This window comes from Talpa occidentalis, unplaced genomic scaffold, assembly GCF_014898055.3.
Source record: "Talpa occidentalis isolate TD23 unplaced genomic scaffold, MPIMG_talOcc4v2.1 talOcc4.4, whole genome shotgun sequence".
NCBI lineage: Eukaryota > Metazoa > Chordata > Mammalia > Eulipotyphla > Talpidae > Talpa > Talpa occidentalis.
This window is the reverse complement of record NW_023604295.1, coordinates 136,558,817-136,575,934: the sequence shown is the minus strand read 5'-3', so window position 1 is coordinate 136,575,934 and position 17,118 is coordinate 136,558,817. Positions and strand designations below refer to the sequence as shown.

At 44.0% G+C, this 17,118-nt stretch overlaps 1 protein-coding gene across 1 annotated transcript in view; it reads right to left on the bottom strand.

Annotated features, from left to right (window-relative positions):
• GALNTL6 (polypeptide N-acetylgalactosaminyltransferase like 6) overlaps positions 1 to 17,118 on the bottom strand; it is an 884,110-nt gene that overhangs the window by 42,909 nt on the left and 824,083 nt on the right. Inside the window, exon 9 of the mRNA XM_037526440.1 lies at positions 9,341 to 9,562. Within this exon, the coding sequence (XP_037382337.1) occupies positions 9,341 to 9,562 (222 nt within the window). The remainder of the gene's footprint in view (positions 1 to 9,340; positions 9,563 to 17,118) is intronic.

Here is a 17,118-nt window from a genome sequence, read left to right as displayed (position 1 = left end):
GCTTGTACCTCAGCTCTTGTATGCATAAATAAATAAATCTTTAAAAAAAAAACAACCCAAAAAACAAAACAAAAAGAAATCTGTTCTCTACACAGTCATTTACTGTCTTCCAGGACTAAACCTGATTCACGAAAATGTCCTGCCTCTTACTCTGTGTCCTTTAAAGGTCTTTCCTGCCAGGCCAGTCTTGTTACCTTTACATGCATTTGTTGTTCGTTACTCTCTGCAGATGGATCTATCGTAGACCCTCCAACTCTGCTATGAGGGCTTCTGTCTCCCTGGTGTCCCAGTGTTTCCTTTTGGATGAAACCGGGAGGTTTATTCTTTTTTTAGTAAGGGAGTGAGGGAGAGAAGGGGGAAAGAATGAGTCTCTGTCTTTCCAAAAGGAAGTATTTCAGACTGTTTCTAAGATATGTGCAAGCGAAGGTTGACTCTGCAGGGTTCAGATTCCCTCAACCCCTTCCTGGTGTCCTGCGGTCTCTCACACTTGCCCTCCCCTTGGCGCCTGTGAGGAGGTCTTTAAATTTCCTGGTGATTTTTGGATTGCATTGCCTCAGCTCCTGGTTCCATAAAGGATCTCTTCTTGTGGGGGCGGCTGTGTGTTGATTCTGAGAAGCCATGTGCAGAACTGTTTGTACTGTCCTTTTCTTTCCAAGCTGCTCATTTTCACTGATCCCCCACAGCCCCACTGCTGTCTGGGGTTGAGGTTACGCTGCCCCATATTCTGGAGCTTCTGGTTACCTGTTTTATGGAAGAGGATATCCGTGTTGAACATCTTTTCTTTTTCTCTTCTAAATGTTCCTTCTGTTTTGTTTTTTTAAAGCTTCATTTATTTATGCATAGAAGAACTGAGGTACAGGCCAGAGGTGCGGGAGGTGAGAGGATTCACCAGAGAGAGAGTGGGGAGCAGAACAGGCAGACTGACTGAAACACACTGCTGAGGGGAGCAGCTGGCGAGTCAGGAGAGGTCTGCTGTGCCATGTGGGTTGCTCCCTGGCCAGGGATCGAACATGTGCTGGAGTGGCTGCGGATAGCTTCATAGGTTGTGTCTTAACACTTTGCGTCACCAGGGAGGCCTGCCTTCTGGTTTTTATGATAAAGCAAAACCATGCTGCTACTGTGTTTTTGGCACTGGAAATCCCAAAATATCCAAAGCAAGAATATTGTGAGGTATTTTGCTTTTGATTTCTAGCATCACAACTTATGTTTTTTCAATATTTCCAAGAGGATGGTAGTAAATGAATGTTAGAATCAGGAACCAAGCTATTTGCCACCAACTTGCATGCAGTTCTGGCAAAACCAAACCAAAACAACACAAAGCAAAAACATCCCAGGCACAGAGTGTGGGTGTGTGTCTGTAATTGGTCCTGGATGATGTGGGTCTTGAATACGACTGGGTAAATTGGATTGGTCCATCCAGTTCGATTGGTCTAGGGCATTAAGTTTTTTTCTGAGATTATTTTGTTATTTTAGTTTTCCTCTTTGTAATGGACCTGAAGCTTAGAGCATCTTAGAAATTGATCCACAAATAGGTATTAGATTGGAATTTAGTGGTTCAATAAAAGGATTATGGTTTTCACTATAAAAAGGAAAATATCTAAGGCAAGAGCTGGTTTAGTCAATTACTACTGGGTTGTTGAATAGATGCAAACAGAATTCTGGAAACCTAAGCTGGTCAAAGTTAATTTCTGTATCTCTTAAAATTAGTAAGAAGAAATCTAATCAAGTAAGTAAAAAACAGAAAGATAATTGTGAGAAAGAATTTAGCCATTACGGCTTCAGGGGAGCACAGGAGGGTTTATTTAACCCTTGTAAACTGAGGCAGTGTTATTTCAAGTTGCTCACAAAATCTAAGAATGACAGATGACCTTTGGGTCACCTAAAGAATCTGTCCTATGAATGTAACAGAATAAAACTTACCCTGAAGCATGCAATCACTGTATTTACCATAGCAGTGCTGCCAAGAACTACTGCTAAACAAATACCTCAATACATCGCAAGGACACTGAGAGGAATCTCAGCTCTTGTTTTTAACTATTGTTCCCTTGCAAAGAACTAAAACCAAATCTCGAACACAATAATGCCACTAGTGTCAGTCTGGATCAGGTAGTATCAACGTGCAGAATAAATTCACTTTTATTCTAGAACCTGAGGAATCTTCCCCATTTTTTGTCTGTGCTTATTCTTTTCTTCGACCAATCTGCACAGGGTCACTGGATTTTTAAGGAAAGTTGCCACTATAGAGACCAGTCTTAGCTGTTACTGAAGCCAGCTGGGCACTCTGTTTCAGGCTGGGTGGGATGGAGGTATTTCTGTGTCCGTGAATATAACAAGTTTGTTGAATTTTTTTCCATCTCTGCTAATTCTTTGAGGCTGTGGACTGGAAATCACTCAAATAATTGAGTGATACTCAAATTCTATTAATTTTATGTCACTCTTGAATTAGAAGGTAACTAATTTTCATTAAAAATTAAACACTAAGGACTTCCCTGGTGGTGCAGGGGTTAAAGTCTCAGCACTATCAAGCTATCACCAGGCACTGCAAAAGGAGTTAGATCCCCAGCCAGGGAGCTACCCACACGGCACAGCAGACCTCTCCTGTCTTGCCTGCTACTCCCCTCAGCAGTGTGTTTCAGTAGATCCGCCTGTTCTGTTCCCCCCTCTGTCTGTGGTGAATCCTCTCACCCCCTCACTGCTGGTCTAGACCCCAGTTCTTGTATGCATAAATAAAGAAACCTTTAAAAATAATAAAATTAAATAAAAATTAAAATTAAATACTAAAATGATCTCATGACTAGGGGAACATGCACTTAAAATTTGTTTACTCCTGTGACATGAACCCAAAAGCATATATAGGGTATGTGCAGACATAGATCAGTATGAATACATATATTTTGCAGAAAAAAGCTAAGTGGAAAGAGAAGACAGAAAAGTTATTTGGCATTTTTGTATAAGAGAAGGAAAAAATAGCTCTGAAACACCTCTGGTTTCATTATGACTTGGGTCAAATTGCCTCAGTTGAGACACTAAGATGTCCAGTTCGCTTAGTGGAGACCATGAAGCTAAAATCATGTTCATCATAAGACACTTTATGCCTGTCTTCTACGGTCTCAACTGTTGAGAACTCAGAAAACACAGGAAAATCTGAAAGGATAATGCAATTCTTTATGTGTTCTTACATGGCTCTCAACCTGGTTGTTGAGCTCTAGAGAGACGAATTAGCAGAATGCACCAGCATTGCCTGTGCCAGAGGAAATAAATGACAGAGCAAGTCAACTCTACTACACTCGGAGAATGACAAATCATGGCAGATGATGCTTAATTTAAAGATCTGGTTTCAATGTATACCAGTTGAATGGCAGGGGCGGTCCCTGCCTAATTGCCAGGGGAGTAGCTTTCCTGGTTGCAAGATGGGGTTACGGGGGAGGCGAGGAGCTGACATGCCTCTCCCAAGATAATGTGGACAGAGCCTCAGTCATCCAGTAGAACACACCCTGGCTTTCGACTCTGCGGTCTACAGTAGCACTTATACAGCGTTTGCTGAAAGAGACAACATCACGGCTCCAGATGGTCTTTCTGATAATGCACCTCCTACTGTCGAACTTCCTTTCATGTGAGCTGATAGGGAGAGATTTGAAAAGCTTTGTGTGATGTGAGACTATTAGAAAAAAGGGAAAGCAAGCAAGCAAGTCAAAAGAAGCCAAAGCAGGAGAGAAGGGCTGGAATTATTCAAGGTGCCTGTCTCTGCAATTGCTCCACAGTGCAGGGTGACATGAATCTTGAAGGAAGGAATTTAAATAGCAGTCAAAGAAGTCTGGCGCTGAGATGAATTTTTAAAACAAAGATTTTTTAAAAAGTTTTGCACAATCGCAAGATGACAAATGGATGCATCAAGATTGGCACATTGAGGACAGTAAGCAGACACCACTTCAAAGAATTTATGGCACTGGTTGAAAAAGACACGTTTGTCTCTTTTACATCTTTTATTCCATTTTATACATGGTATTTGGGATTCTGCAGAGCTCTTCATTTTGGACTATAAAGGACTACTATAAATGACTTTAGCAGATTCATGAATTCTAAGGAGGGGACGAGGTAAGAGGGAGAGAAAGAATAGGAACTTCTGGGTTTTTTTTTTCATTTAGCATCTTGACACAAAATGAGACACTCCATATGTGCTTGGTTTAAGAATAGTTTTTCCATTTTAAGCCTATTCTTACCCTACCCAACAGAACATCCTGGAACAGCACATTGTTTCTGTTTGAATAGCACTGAGGAATGTTCTAGTGATGACATGGCCCCAAATTCCACTTGTGCCCTCTGGGTTCCTGTGCCTGCTGGCTCCACGTACTGCCTGTGCACACCAGAGGATGGAAGACTTCTGCAGGGTGCTCTTCTAGCAGATGTGACTTTGATCCCTTCTTGCCTTTTAGGTAGGAAGCTAGCAGGAGAGTTTGGAAGTAGCCAGAATAGAGGATTTTCACATTTGAGGGTTCCTGGTCTTTTCCTTCATACGTCAGAAGAGAATATTTGGTATCTTGTTTGATTCTTGGGAATCACAGATCTGACAGCCCATCAGAATTAGTGTCTCCAGATTTAATACTCAAGCTGTCTTCTTCATCAAGTTTCCCAAAGACATGAACTTTGCGTGGCCAAGGAGGGATGGTATAGAGACTCTAACTCTGTGCAGTAAAGACATGTGAGCCCACTATTTTTGTGGGCAGAGGGCCAACAGGAAGTGAAGACTCTGCAGTTATCCATCCAACAAAGATTTATTGAACATCTACTTTGTACCAAACACAGTTTCTAGCTGCTGAAGAGCTGTAATAACTTAAAAAATCCTGGGTTGTGGAGCTTGCTTTCTAGTGGGGGAGGTAGATGAGAAACAGGGTAAATAAATACATTACCTGCCTTGTGATGTAGTGATGGAAGTAAGGGTGTAAGGTGGATTAGAAGTCATAAAGTATGAATATATATGTGTGTAAATTGTTGTGCACAATAGGTAAGATGATAGCGAAGGCCTTGCTGAATGATTTTTTTGAGTAAGGACCTGAACAAAGTGAGGGAAGGAGCTATGGGATTTTCTGAGGTTGGAGGAACAGCAAGTGCAAAGGTCCTGGGGTAGAATTGTGCTTGGCCCCTTTAAGGAAGAGTAAGGAGGCCCATGTGCCCAGAGAAGAGTAAGGGGGGAGGGGTGAACAGCAAGAGATGAGGTTGGAAAGGACACAACAGGGTCAAACAGGGTGTAGGCAAGGACTTTGATTTCTATCTAGAGAAAGATGGCAGCCTTTGTAAGCTTTTGCATGGAGGGGTGATCTGATCTCACACGTTAAGTGGGCCCAAGCTGAAAATAACAGAAAAGCGGAAGGATGGAAGCAGAGAGATGAGTTAGGAGACAAGTGCAATAACCCAGCTGAATTTGTCAGGGAAATGAGTTGCAATTTATTGGCTGTTTATGGTCTGTAACGTACTCTTTACAAGCTGGGATCTAACTACCAGAGCCAAAAATTGCCTAAGCACTTCATTGTTTACCCAGAATCAGGCTGGCACAAAAAAGCAGGTGGAAAACCATTCCAAATACAAGTGCATAAAACAGCGTGTTAGCTGCTTCTTGGCACAGATCTCCCATAAAGTATTCTTGTGTTTACGTTGCCGGAGGCTTGTGGTTCCTTCCATGACTGCTTGAGAAGAACCACCAGTCTGAATCTCCCTTTTCACACTCTTACTAAAACAGCAATTGACCCATTGCATTTATTTAGGAGCTTTGCCCATTCCAACAATTAATTTAAAGTTCATAGGAAATTAAACAGCCCTCTCCTATGCTAGATTGGATCCTGAAACAGAAAAGGGACATTAGTGAAAATGCTGGTGAAATCAGAGTAAAGTCTGTGTTTTAGTTAATAGCATTGTCCCCGTTCATTAGTTTAAATGCACTGTGGTTAATGTGGCAGAGGTAAGATGCTAACTCTAGAAAAAGTGGGGTGAAGAGGATGCATGAACTTTCTGTGCTATCTTTGTGATTTTTTTGTGTAAATATAAAATTATTTCAAAATTAAACATTTATTTACAAGAAAGTCCCCTTAGGGGGAAAAGAAAAAACACCGGAGTGAATCCACTGGAAGATTGCTTTAAAAAGTTAAAATGGGGCCTCCTCGGTGGCACAGCGGGTTGAGCACAGTGCTGTGAAGCTGTCCACAGCTTCTGCAGCGCTGGTTCGATTCCCGACCGGGCAGGGAGCGGCAGACCTCTCCTGTCATGCTTGCTGCTCCCCTCAGCAGTGTATTTCAGTCAGTCTGCCTGTTCTGTTCCCTGCTCTGGCTCTGGTGGATTTTCTTACCCTCCTGTGCCTCTGGCCTGTACCCTAGTGCTTGTGTAATAAATAAATCTGAAAAAAAAAAAAAAAAAAAAAAAAAAGGTAAAATGGGCCACATATATATTCTGCATGTTTAATAATTTTTATCTGCGATGAAAAAGTAGGTTATTACCCAATAAAGTGTTAGAAAATACTCTTCCTTTATTGATTTCATTTGACTTAAGCTGCATTTCAAACACTTCCCTTGCTCCCGGCATTAAATGTATGTAAGTTACTTTTATTCTCAGAATCTACTCTGCTTGCAAAATAGATACTTTTCAAAACAATTTACCAGCCCAAAAACCTAGTTACTTGTTGATTTTCTTTCTTCCTGCCTTCCCCCAGACTTCCGTCTTCATTCTCACTATACACCCCGACGTTCACTGAGCAAATGCCATGGGGTGTACCTGGCCCTGCAACTATATCCCTGCTTCCTTCCTCAGGTATAAATATGACCTGTGTTTGTTCGCTGTCTTAAAGCTTTGGGGAAAGAAATTTGCCCTCTTGTCAAAAAAAAAAAAAAAAAAAAAAAAAAAAGTTGGATCTTCTCAATGTCTGGATGTTTAGACCAGGAACGATGAATATAAATGTCCTTTGGGGATCTCTGAGCCACAGAAGGTGTGAGGCAGTCAGGCATAAGGGGGACGGCCACTCTGGCATAGCCTACCTGCCCTGGGATAGTCCTTCCATTGTTCATTCCTGGAAAGTCGTGTCTTTTCTAGAATCTGAATGGAAGCATTGAGTCTGTTCCCAAGCAAAGTGTTTTATAAATACTGGTCATGAAAATGTGACTAGCTGCAGTCTGAAGTAGTTGGGAGACTAAGAATTTGTTTCCACATGAGGCAGAGAAAAGATTGATGAGATTTTAATCCAGTTGGGATTTCCCAACAAGATGGAGGTCTTCAAGTGTATTTCTTAGTCCCTAACTCAGGGCTGCACTTAAATTATCACAGAAAGAGGGCAGACAGAGCCTTAACCACAGAAATACCTGGGAAGCAACTTACCAGCATATTGGATAACATGTTCTCATGACCCCCAATGCCCTAGACTAAGAAACTTCTCTCTGGGGTCTACTTTACATTGCCACGAACCAAGCCACAGCAGAGAGCTACACCGAATACAAGCAGATGGCTGTTACTAATATCTCAGGGAAGCTTTAATGAAACGTTGAGAATGCAAGGATCAGAACAAATGACTGACTGGAGCAGCCAGCATGGGGCCACGTGCAGATGCAAACCAGAGTAGGAGATGGAGCACCCAGTCATGGCCTTGGCCCTCCTTTGGCCTTTGGGATCCTAGACACAGGCAGAGAATGACATCTTTTTGGACCTTCTCAGCAAAAGAAACAGTATGCATGCATGGAACTTGCTGAACACAGTTTCTGTGGGAAGGGCAGCGGGGTCAGCTCACCCGGTCTTGCTGCTCCATCCCCGCCTCTCCTACCACACTCTTTCTGGAGCTCTGGCAGGCCACAGGCAGGAGCAGGCGAGAGTTTTCTCTCCCATGCCACACAGCCAACCGCGGTGAAAAGGCCTCTCCACAGCCCAGCAGTTGACTCCTGGCTTCTGGAAGTCCTGGGAACTGGGGTGGGCTTAATCACCTCCCTCTGCTCCCCCATCACAGCCTGCATTTCCCCCTTAGCCTCTGCTGAAAGCAGACTAAGGTGCCCAGGTAAACCCTCCCTGTCCAACTTTAGCCCTTGCTTTCGCACATGCTTTGCTTGTGGCAGAGACTATAGTAACAGGATGCAATGGAACCAAACTCAGTGTGGTCATCCTTTTTGTGCTCAAAAGGGGAGGTTTTTTTCCCCTTAATATTTAATTATTTTGTATTAGAACTGGGGTAGAGGCCAGAGTTGCAGGGGTGTGAGAGGATACACCAGAGACAGAGTGGGGAGCAGAACAGGCGGATCTACTGAAATACACTGCTGAGGGGAGCAGCAGGGTAGATAGGCCAGGTCTGCTGTGCCAGGTGGGTAGTTCCCTGGCCGGGGGTCAAACCCAGGCTGTAGGGGTGTTAGCACTGAGACAGAAACCGAAAGGGGAGTTTTAAATCAGAAAACTGAGGCTATTCAGCTCTTCCTGTCATGGAGTAAAATCAAAGAGACATGTTCGGAAGTGAAAGCTTAGTGTTTGTTGACGGAGCCCGGTCCATTTTGGGTGTTGTGGACTTGCAGTTCTGCAACACCCGGCACAGAGCTCACTGTTAGCAAAAGCTGCGGCCCCCTTGGTCACAGGCCAGCAAAGATAAATAGCAACAGGGCCCGCGTGCTGGAGGACCAGCGGGGATTTCATCATGGACACCAGGTCGCTGGAATTTACACAGGACCACGACAGATATTTTATTCTTACAAGCTCTGATGCCAGTTTCACGCATCTCAAATAAAAATGTTTTTCCAAGTGTATTTAAAAAACCCATTTGGGGGCCTTCCTGGTGGTGCAAAGGGTTAAGATGCAGGACTCCGAAGCTATTGGCAGCCTCTGCAGCATGAGTTTGATCCCTGGCCAGGGAGATACCCACATGGTGCGGCAGACCTCTCCTGTCTCGCCCGCTGCTCCCCTCAGCAGTGTATGTCAGTAGATCTGCCTGTTCTGCTCCCCACTCTGTCTCTGGTGGATCCTCTCACCCCCGCCCCCCTTACACCTTTGGCCTGTACCCCAGTTCTTGTATGTATACATAAAAAAATCTTAGAAAAAAATAAAAAATCCATTTGGGACCAAGATTTTGGGGGGGAGCGGTGGCAGCTCTTTGAAGACTGAGGGCTGAATCCCCATTCCCAGCAATTTTTAAAGAGAAGTCTGACATTCATTTATTCATGATGATTTAAGTGAATCTTACTTGATGGAGGGACAAAGAAGTGGAAGGTTTGGCCAGTGCCCACCCTCACCCCCACTCTCACCCCCCACTCTCAGCCCTACCCCACCCTTACCCCTCCCACCAGGGGCAGGCACACCAAGGCGAGATGCTCTCCCTGCAGCCTCTCCTCACCTCCCCCCAGGCTGCGGGCGGGGGCTCCACTGGAGGGTAGTACTTAGGCACATCCCAGGCCACAGCCGCCATGAACCACTTGAAGTCCTTGCACTTGAGCTGTTTGCGCAGCTCCTTCTGGGCGGAGATGTCCCCCGTGGAGAGGTGCCTGTACTCTGGGCGCCGCTGGTAAATGTACTCGGCAAACTCATCCATCCAGGTCTCCGCCACCCGCTTCAGGTTCTGTGCAGCAGAAAAGAATGTCATTATTGGCCCGCACACTCCAAGGGTTTAGTTGCGCTACAGATTGAAAAATAGAAAGTAACAGAAATCAGACAACCTCAGCAGCTATGGTTGGTGGGTCATTATCAATAAGTGTTCAAAATTGCAAGGAGTGTGATATGATTAGCCTGAGGCTTTGCATGCATTTCTGCTCCTGGCATGGAGTTCAAATGCCCAGTAGAGAATTAATTTATCAGAGTCGGTTAAAATTCCGCTGACAGTGATAGCAACTTTTTCATCCTTGTTGCATGATTAGAATTGTTTTTTTTCCCCACAAAGAACTAAAGGAGTTGAAATTGGAACTAATGAAGTTCCTTTTAGGCATTAGATTGCTTAAACTGTTAGGAGTCGCAGAAAGAATGAGAGCAAAGAAGCTGTTAGGAGTCGCAGAAAGAATGAGAGCAAATAAGCTGTTATGGTCTTTTCCCAGTTATAGAAAGAACCCAGCATTGCTTAAATTCAAGACCTCGAGTTCTGATGATATTTGATGTGTGCAATATGGCAGCCATGACATCTGGCAAATGACCAAGGAGAGGCAGGGCTCAGGAAGCAGCATAGCCAGTCTTCCCGATGCTCGCTTCCCTGGGGCGGAGGCCCAGAGGATGTAGGTATGGAAACACAGCCCTCAGGGACAGAGAGTGAATGGGCTCAGGGCGGGAACTCAGCCCCTTTGTCAGTTTTGGAATTGAGTAAATGTTTTATTGGTTCTGGGTCTTACATTCCTCACTCGCAGAAGGCACACACAGTAAAACGTACCTACATCATAGTAATGAGGTAATGGTAACAATGCAGGGTGGCTGTGGGATTAAGCAGGGCCACCCTTGAACCTGGCACTGCAGGAATTATGAAGCTCAGCGCTATTATTAGTAGTGCTAACGGTACAGGCAACCCGGTGTGAAATGGGTTGACTGTGGGCCACACCCGCGTGCTCAAAAGGACTTATAATGAGACTCAATTGCAGGCAAACACAAAAAGGTTAATAAAGGGTTTATTTACAAAAGGAGGAGAAATGAAGAAAAGAATAACGCAGGGAGAAAGAGAGGGAGATAAATTGGTGACTGCGCCTACCAGTTCCATTGAGCTGGGACCCCAATAGCACACTGAGAGCTGGCAATAAACCAAGGACCACCAAGGCCCACATGTCTGGTTTTATACCAAACCCGGCTGCTTAACTCCACTCTCAGTTCCCAGCAACCCTCCTTTGGGTGGTGATGACATTATGGGATTTGGTGTCTTGGATGTCTTTGGTCTGGGGTGGGGGTGGTGACCATAAAACCTACTTGTGGAGTTTGTTCAGGACATCCCCCCACAACACTAAGAGTGCAGCTTGGAAATCCAAGAGCCTGGGTCCCGGGCTTGGCCCACACAGACTTCTTTGAGAAGAAGTTTCTCATTGGCACTTAAAGCACTAGTTTCTCATTGGCATTTAGAAGATAAAATGAGCAGAATGACTGGAAACTTTAACAACATCTGACATAGCGATTAAAACAAAAACTAGTGACATTTAGGAAAATCACTGTATTGTACACATTTCTATGAAATCCTAATGCAGATCTGGATCACACCTAGAAATCTGTTCTACTGGGAGACTCGTTCACTGATATTTTCTTTCTTTTTTGTTTTTGCATAGGAGAACTGGGGTGCAGGCCAGAGGTGCAGGGGTTAAGAGGAGTCACCAGAGACAGAGTGGGGAGCAGAACAGGCAGACTGACTGAAATACACTGCTGAGGGGAGCAGCTGGAGAGACAGGAGAGGTCTGCTGCGCCATGTGGGTAGCTCCCTGGCCGGGGATCGAACTCAGGCTGCAGCGGTGATAGTGCTGAGATGTAACCCCTACACCACCAGGGAGGCCCTGATATTTTATTTCTAATGAGATGGTTCACTTTTCTTGTCCTGTCCCTCCACCTCCACCTCCAGCATCCCCCAGTGGGCCTTTCCCCATCTGACCTTGAACCCCACTTTCCCCATGGACTCGGTTATTTTTGGTCAATGGTGGGTCCTAGATAGGGCTCAGTGAATCCAGCAGCGTGCATAAAGGAGACACCTCTGGTTTCCTGGTTGCCTCTGTGCTCCTTGCTTGGTATGTTCCTGGTGTGGAGATCATGAGCCTTGTTCTCTGAGGCTCGCCCGCTGCTTTACTTCTCGGTGGCCTCGCCTCGCCCCATCACACTGTCCACTGTCCTGACTCCAGCTGACCTTGGCAGGTGGTCAGAGTCATCCCGGTTTTGTCATATTCTAACCCTTGCCAGAGATTGTGAACTGATTTGTTTGCAGAGGGAAAGGAAACTGGTGATGTTTTGAAGCTCCTGCTTTTGGTGGTGCCATGTACTATATATATGTGTACATGTATATATATATATATATACATGTACTATATCTGTGTACACATGTATATACATGTACTGTATGTGTGTACATGTGTGTATATACACGTACTATATATTGTATATATGTGTATATATCACTATATATGTGTGCATATGTCTATATACATGTATTATATGTGTGTACATGTGTATGTATACGTGTACTATATATGTGAACATGTGTGCGTGTATACATATATATATACATGTACTATGTGTGTGTGTGTGTGTGTGTGTTCCTGTAGTTCCTGTAGCTGGTAATTGTCAGCAACGTTAGGGACATTTTAGTGCAGTTGACCAGGACACTAGCCAGGTAATCTCTCCGTGGGAGTCGTCCGTATCATTTCATTCTGATAAATGTTCCGGAGGAAACACATTCCATTTTCATTTGTCCATGGGTAGATAATTTTTAAAGTCAGTGAAAAGATTCAAAGATAGAATGGAGAATAACTAATCCATGATATCCAAACTTTATTTATATTCAAATTTGATTTTAGGCTGTCGTTCCAACCTTTATTCTAACCCCAATTATTTCATAAAGTGAAAATATTTAATTTTCACTGACTTTATGCTTTTCTGATAAATGAGCATGAGTAAAGGCAGGGGAATGGCAAAAAGCAGAGGCAAAGAGGTAAATTTCCCAGGCGTAATGAAAAAGTGACTTTATTAAGTAGAGCCATGCCTTCAAAATTCTGATGGCTTGCAGGAGAGCTTTGTCACAAGAAGTCTATTTTAATTTGGGTAAATAAGTGCTTTAAGACAGTAAATGCCACAAAGTCAAGGATAGGTCTGGGTTTTTTTGAGGGTGGGATTAAATGCCAGCACTTTTCCTGATTGCAAGCGCATATGCACTCATCTGGGTATGCTAATTGTTGAATTTATAAAAAGCCATATTATAAAATGAATATGAGTAAATTCATAGCATGTGAATTCATCAGGACCCTGAAATTAGAACCAATTTTTTAAAAATACTGTTGCAAAAGTATAGGTATTATTTGCTTTGGCATTTTGAATAGAAATGGGGATTATTGTGAAAACTCAGAGGCACTGACTACTTCAGATACGTTCGATTGGAAATGACTCAAAGGATCATGACAAACGTTAGTGAGGCTAACCAAGATCAATATATATGGAGGCAATGGGATAGAAACAAAGCAATACTTCCCACTCAGACATTCCTAGCTGAGCACACACATGGAGAATCATAAAACTGAGACATCTGAATACCCTCTCTTACAGGAGATGGTAGTGTTAGGGGGAAAGGATGTCCTAAAGCTAATTCCATACAGGCTTTGTGGACTCCACCCCCACCCTAGGCCAAAGCCAAAGACACTGGGAACTCCAAATCCCATCCCCACCAAAGGGAAGGTGGCTGGGACCTGCGGGTGGGGTTAAGCAGCCAGGTTGGTATAAAGCCAGACACGTGGACTTTGCGGGGTGGGGGGGAGGTCCCCCATTTTGGCTCTCCACCAGCTCGCAGCGTCTGGCCAGTTCTGAGAGTGACTTTGGGTTTCCAGGTCAGTGGATTGGGTAGGACGCATTAAAGACTTTATTTCCCTATTTTCTCCCTGAGTTGTACATTTTCCTTATTTCCTTTTCCCTTGTAAATAAACCTTTTATGAACCTTTTGTGTGTGTCTGTAGTGGAGTATTCATAAGTCCCTTGTAAGCGCGCGGGTGAGGACCCACAGCCAGGCAACGCATTCAATATCGGGGCTGCCCTATAACAGTAGCAAAGGGAAAAACAATCTGGCTTGAGCCGTCTCTCTCTGGAATGAGCATAGGTGAAGGTACAAGAGGAAAGTTACTAAGAGGAAAGGAGTAAAGCGTGGACTGGGACACTCCCCAGCTCTCAGGAGATGAACTATAAAGACTGTCTGCTATATGGGAACAAGCTGTTAGCTGGGATGCTTTTTTTTCTCGAGATTTAAATAAAATTGCTTCATTCCCCAAATTGTACATTTTTGTCTTCCCTGAGATGGGTGTGGATTCTAGGGGTGCCTGTTTGCACGTTCATCCTCCAGTTTCCTCTTGGGGAGCTTCCCTTCCTGCTGGCATCCTTCCCCAGACTTGCGCTCTCTTCTGGCCCTGCAGAGATTTGAGATTTGGGGTGTGCAGGGGCTTTTCCTCATCTCTCAAACAGGTAGATCAGCTAGGCAGAGATTTGGGTGAAGATTTTCAGGACATGGCAGCACTGTATCGGCAACTCAGTCAATGATGAAGATGGAGTATTTCACTTGAACTCTCAGATTCTTTGGCTGCTATAAAGAATTTCACTCTGGCCAAAATTGCCTTCTTGGCTTTTAACTTCCTGCCTCGGTGCAAGCCTGCTCAAAATTCCCCTCTTATGTCTTCTTTGGAGGCCACCCCAGAATATCATAGTTTCTTCCTTCTTTTCATACAGAGCAATTCAGCTTTCTCGTCGTTGCTGCTTATGTTGTCCAAACTACCTCTCTGTAACCAAAATGTCCAATCCCAGGTGTTCTGCTAAGCAGAGATAATGCCCCCCCCCAACCCTGAGTTAAACAGTTCGTTCTTGAATTATGCCCCATCCCCAAAGTTTTGTTTCCAAAGGGTTGCCCACTGTTCAAGACACTCCACAATAGGCCCCCAACAACCCTCTTTAATTCTATTCCCCACAAAAACCTCCATTCGGGAGAAATGCTTTAATCATCACCACTGAGAAAAATGCAACCTCCCCTGCCTTTGTCCACAGCTTCACCTGCTTCAATTCACTCTTCTCCCATTTGCCCAATCATGTCCACTAGGAAACTCTCTTCTTACTTCTTCCTATTAGTGTTGCCAGATAAAATATGGGGCACAGTAGATGTGTGTTTCAGGTAAACAACACATATTTTTAAAATACAGTTAACACTCATGTCATACTTGTATTATTAATATTACATGGGATACACTTAGGCCAACACAATTACTTGTTTATTTTAAATGCAAACTTAACTGGACCTCCTTTCTTGGATTTGCTAAGCTAGCAACTCTACTCCTGATATACATAATAAGCATATATGGAACCAAATGTTTTTTTAATTCATTAAATGATGATGCAGAATCTGGCAGCGTTTGATGCTATTGCCAATACAGTGAATGTTTTGCTTCTGTGGGAAATTATTCCAGAGAAGTTTCAAGCACTCAGCAGAGAAGGCTGCTATAACACATGGTTGATGTAAATATGCTTTCCAATCCCACCGCTTTTCTCTTTCTAACAGGCCTCCTGCTGGCCCTCCACCTGTGAAGCAGGCAGGGAAGCAGCCCCACAGCTAAAGAGAATAGTATTGCTAATTGATAGCCAGAGGTGAGGGCTCAGCAGGACTAGAATGGATGAGTTAGGGCTTCCTGTAAACATCTGTCTGAAAATAAGATGAAGGCTTTCCTGTCTCTTCACAACTGGGCTGGTTTCTTCTCGACTCTGATGTAGTTGGATAAGATTAGTTGGAGGATTAGTTGAGGGTGCAGGATCAGCCCGGAGGTTTTCACCTGCAGGGGTTATATCCAGTGTGGAAGTGACCTAACAGTTGGAAAGATAGCTATGAGATAGCTTAGGTGAATTAAATTGTGAGCTGACAGGATGAGTTTGCCCAACATCCTGTTTGAACAGGTGGACTGAACTGTGCTGCTAAAGGTCTTGTTTTAACAATCTGTCCCATTAGACCGACCAAAGGCACCATACTAGGCAATAGGGGCTATATCCTAACAAATGGTTATTTTACAATTTTCTTTGGGTGGGGTGGGGATAGTCAAGGACCCTGTGTGCACAATCAATAAAAATCTTGACCAACTCTCCTGACCAAGGAGACTAAGGTCTCATTAACATGCTAAAATGCACACACCTGGATGGAGGATTAAGATGCTGAGATTTGTGACATCTGAAGAAGCCTGTAACCCACCCACGCATGCCCCAGCGTAGTCCAGCCCCAAGCAGGCTGTGCTGCAGCTCCCCTCTGCTCCTCCCCCTCTGCTCCCCTCTGCCCCCCCCCAAAAAAAAAACCTCTTTCCCAACTCTTTTTGGGAAACCAGGCAGGAAACTTCCTCTTCCAGTAACTACCTCCTTTGTGCACAAGTATAAGCTTAATAAAACTTCACTGCTTTTCTCTTTTTAACAACCCCCACCCCCCCCAAGCAGGTAGGGAAGCAGCCCCCCAGCTAAAGAGAATAGTAGTGCTAATGGATAGCCAGAGGAGATCCTCTAACCTCTTTGTTGAATTCTTTCCTGAAGAAGGTAAAAGGACCGCAACTTTGGTAGCAGCCACAGGAGCTGAGGAATAGATTTATTTTTGGTATGGAAAGTAAAGGAAGGATCTCTCTCTTTTTAAAAACTGCAGACCTTCGTACTTTCTAAATGAGAGTGAGCTAAAAGCTGTTATTCTGAGCACCTTCTCTGCACCAGACTTCGAGGGCATCCTCTATTTTTATGTCACCTTTCTGTGGCTCCTTGTGAATCACAACATGCTCCCTTGTTCAACTAAAACTGCTGTTAATCTCTCTGCTGCCTGCACCGCCCAAATATATTTCAAAAGGCCATCACTGAGTTCATTCATTCAGCATTATTTTTTTTTTAATTTTTTAAAGATTTATTTATTTATGCATACAAGAACTGGGGCCAGAGGTGTGGGGGAGGTGAGAGAATTCACCAGAGACAGAGCTGGGGAGCAGCACTGAAATACACTGCTGAGGGGAGCAGTGGGCGAGACAGGAGGGGTCTGCTGCGCCCTGTGGGTCACCTCCCTGGACAGCTGGGGATTGAACTCGTGTGGCAGTGGCTGGTGATAGCTTGAGAGCACTGTCTTTAACCCCTGCACCACCAGAGGTCTTAGAATTTAAGTCTTGTTTTCTTTGCACTAATCAACACTAAATATTTCCCTAATTCTAGGGCTCATCAGGTTTTTGAACTGATCTTTTTCCAGGAGTGTTAAATCGTATTTCTAACTCAGAAAATCTAGAACAGATTTCCTGCTCTGAATCATCATCTTTTTGTGCAGCAGGAGCAAAACCAGATAATTCCATCATACCTGCTGGCTCATGAAACTGCAGAAATCAATTCACTGATTGTTTTTTTTTGCCAGCAACATTTCAGACCCTACTGTTGGATTATCCTAAAAATACAATCGCTGTTCAGTGTTTGAGCATATATACTGGA